The 1,677-nt window shown below is 43.4% G+C and overlaps 1 protein-coding gene across 1 annotated transcript; it reads right to left on the reverse strand.

Annotated features, from left to right (window-relative positions):
• Positions 1-371: 371 nt before the first annotated feature.
• On the reverse strand, positions 372-1,461 carry LOC119578564 (uncharacterized protein K02A2.6-like). The gene is made up of 2 exons (XM_037926133.1): positions 1,074-1,461; positions 372-1,033 (listed from the first exon to the last, which is right to left on the reverse strand). The coding sequence occupies exons 1-2, from the start codon at positions 1,459-1,461 to the stop codon at positions 372-374; spliced, it is 1,050 nt and encodes a 349-aa protein (XP_037782061.1).
• Between the last annotated feature and the right edge of the window lie 216 nt (positions 1,462-1,677).

The raw sequence follows: 1,677 nt of genomic DNA on the forward strand, positions 1-1,677 counted from the left end.
CGCCTTTGCCTACATGATCTTCATTCGTTATTCATATTCACTGTTGTTTCAGTAGACTCTTCTCGATGGTCTTCTTCTGGAATTACTTGATGGTCTTCTTCTGGAATTTACTTGATGGTCTTCTTCTGGAATTAGATTACCTGGGCTGTGGTGTCTGCCTGATGTATCCGACTGTTTCTTCTCAAGATACCTCCATTTTGTTTCTCCACCTATGAGGATCGAGGTTCTTGGATTCTCAATGACGGTGGCGGGTGTCCATCTTCCAGTTATGTGGTCTTGAACTCGAACAGCTTGGCCTGGTAGGAGTATGTTGGTCTTTTGCTCCTCGGTCATAATACTGCTTTTGTGTGTCTTGCTTCCTCTTGAAGTTCTCATAGACTTCTTGTTTCTGCCTTTCCTTTGTAGGCAGGTGAAGGGGTAGATTGCTCCTCATCTTCCTCCCGTTTAGAAGTTCTGCTTGGGCTTGGCAACTTGCTATCCAGTGGTGTGGTACGTATAGTTAACAATGCCATATCTGGATCCTGGTTGCTTCTTTTTGCCTTATCGATGGTGTTTTTGACAGTCTGAACGGTCCTCTCGATGAATCCATTGGACTGAGGATAGTGGGGTGAGCTTGTTATATGTTCAAACTCCCAGTTCGAAGCAAACTTAACAAATTCTTCAGAGCTGTATTGACGTCCATTGTCACTATATACTCTTTCAGGGACTCCATACTCAGAAAACAAATTCTTCAATGCCTTGATCACAGCCGTGCTTGTAACGTGTATGGGCATTTTTCTGATAATTGGAAACTTTGAGTAGTAGTCAGCAACAATCAGGTAGTCATTTTCTCCATAATGGAAAAGATCTGTTCCAACATATTGCCATGGTTGTGTAGGAAGTTCATGCGGGATGAGGGTTTCCTTTGTTTGTGACCTTGACGTTTCTTGGCATGTGGAACACTGCTGGACTATCTCTTCAATGTCCTTGTTGATTGAAGTCCAGTACACGGAGTCTTTGGCTCGAAGTTGGCACTTTGTGATGCCTTGGTGCCCTTCGTGGATGTGGTCGAGCACAAGTTTTTGCATTGATACTGGAATTATGACTGCTGCCTTTTATCACTAGCCCATCTTCAATAGATAACTCATCTCTGAAGGACCAGTATTGTTGTAACATCCTTGGTAGATCTTTCATTTTCTCCGGCCATCCTTGGATAATGACTTCTTTTAGTCCATGGAGTGTGCCGTCTCTAGAGGTTTCCTGTCTAAGTTGGTCTAATTTTTCGTTGCTGAATGTAACAAAGTTGATCTGTAGGTCTAGACCAATGTGTTGGTTGTCCGTTGATGGCAAACGTGACAGACCATCTGCTAATAAAAGATCTTTTCCTGACTTGTATTGGATTGTGACATCATAGTGCTGCAGCCTCATCAACATACGCTGCAGCCTGGGCGGTGCTGCTGTCAGATTCTTTAGCTGAATCATTTCTAGCGGTTTATGGTCACTCTCCACTTGGAATGCTTTGCCATATACATACGTGTGAAATCTTTCACACCCAAACACCACTGCAAGTAGTTCTCTTCGATATTGCAAGCGTTGCTCTGTTTCAGACAGAGACTTGGATGCATACGCAATAGGCTTGTCGGTCTTGTACTATTGCAGCACCAATGCCTTTTTGAGATGCATCTACTTGTATGACTG

Source organism: Penaeus monodon, chromosome 11 (genome assembly GCF_015228065.2).
Source record: "Penaeus monodon isolate SGIC_2016 chromosome 11, NSTDA_Pmon_1, whole genome shotgun sequence".
In the NCBI taxonomy this organism is placed as follows: domain Eukaryota; kingdom Metazoa; phylum Arthropoda; class Malacostraca; order Decapoda; family Penaeidae; genus Penaeus; species Penaeus monodon.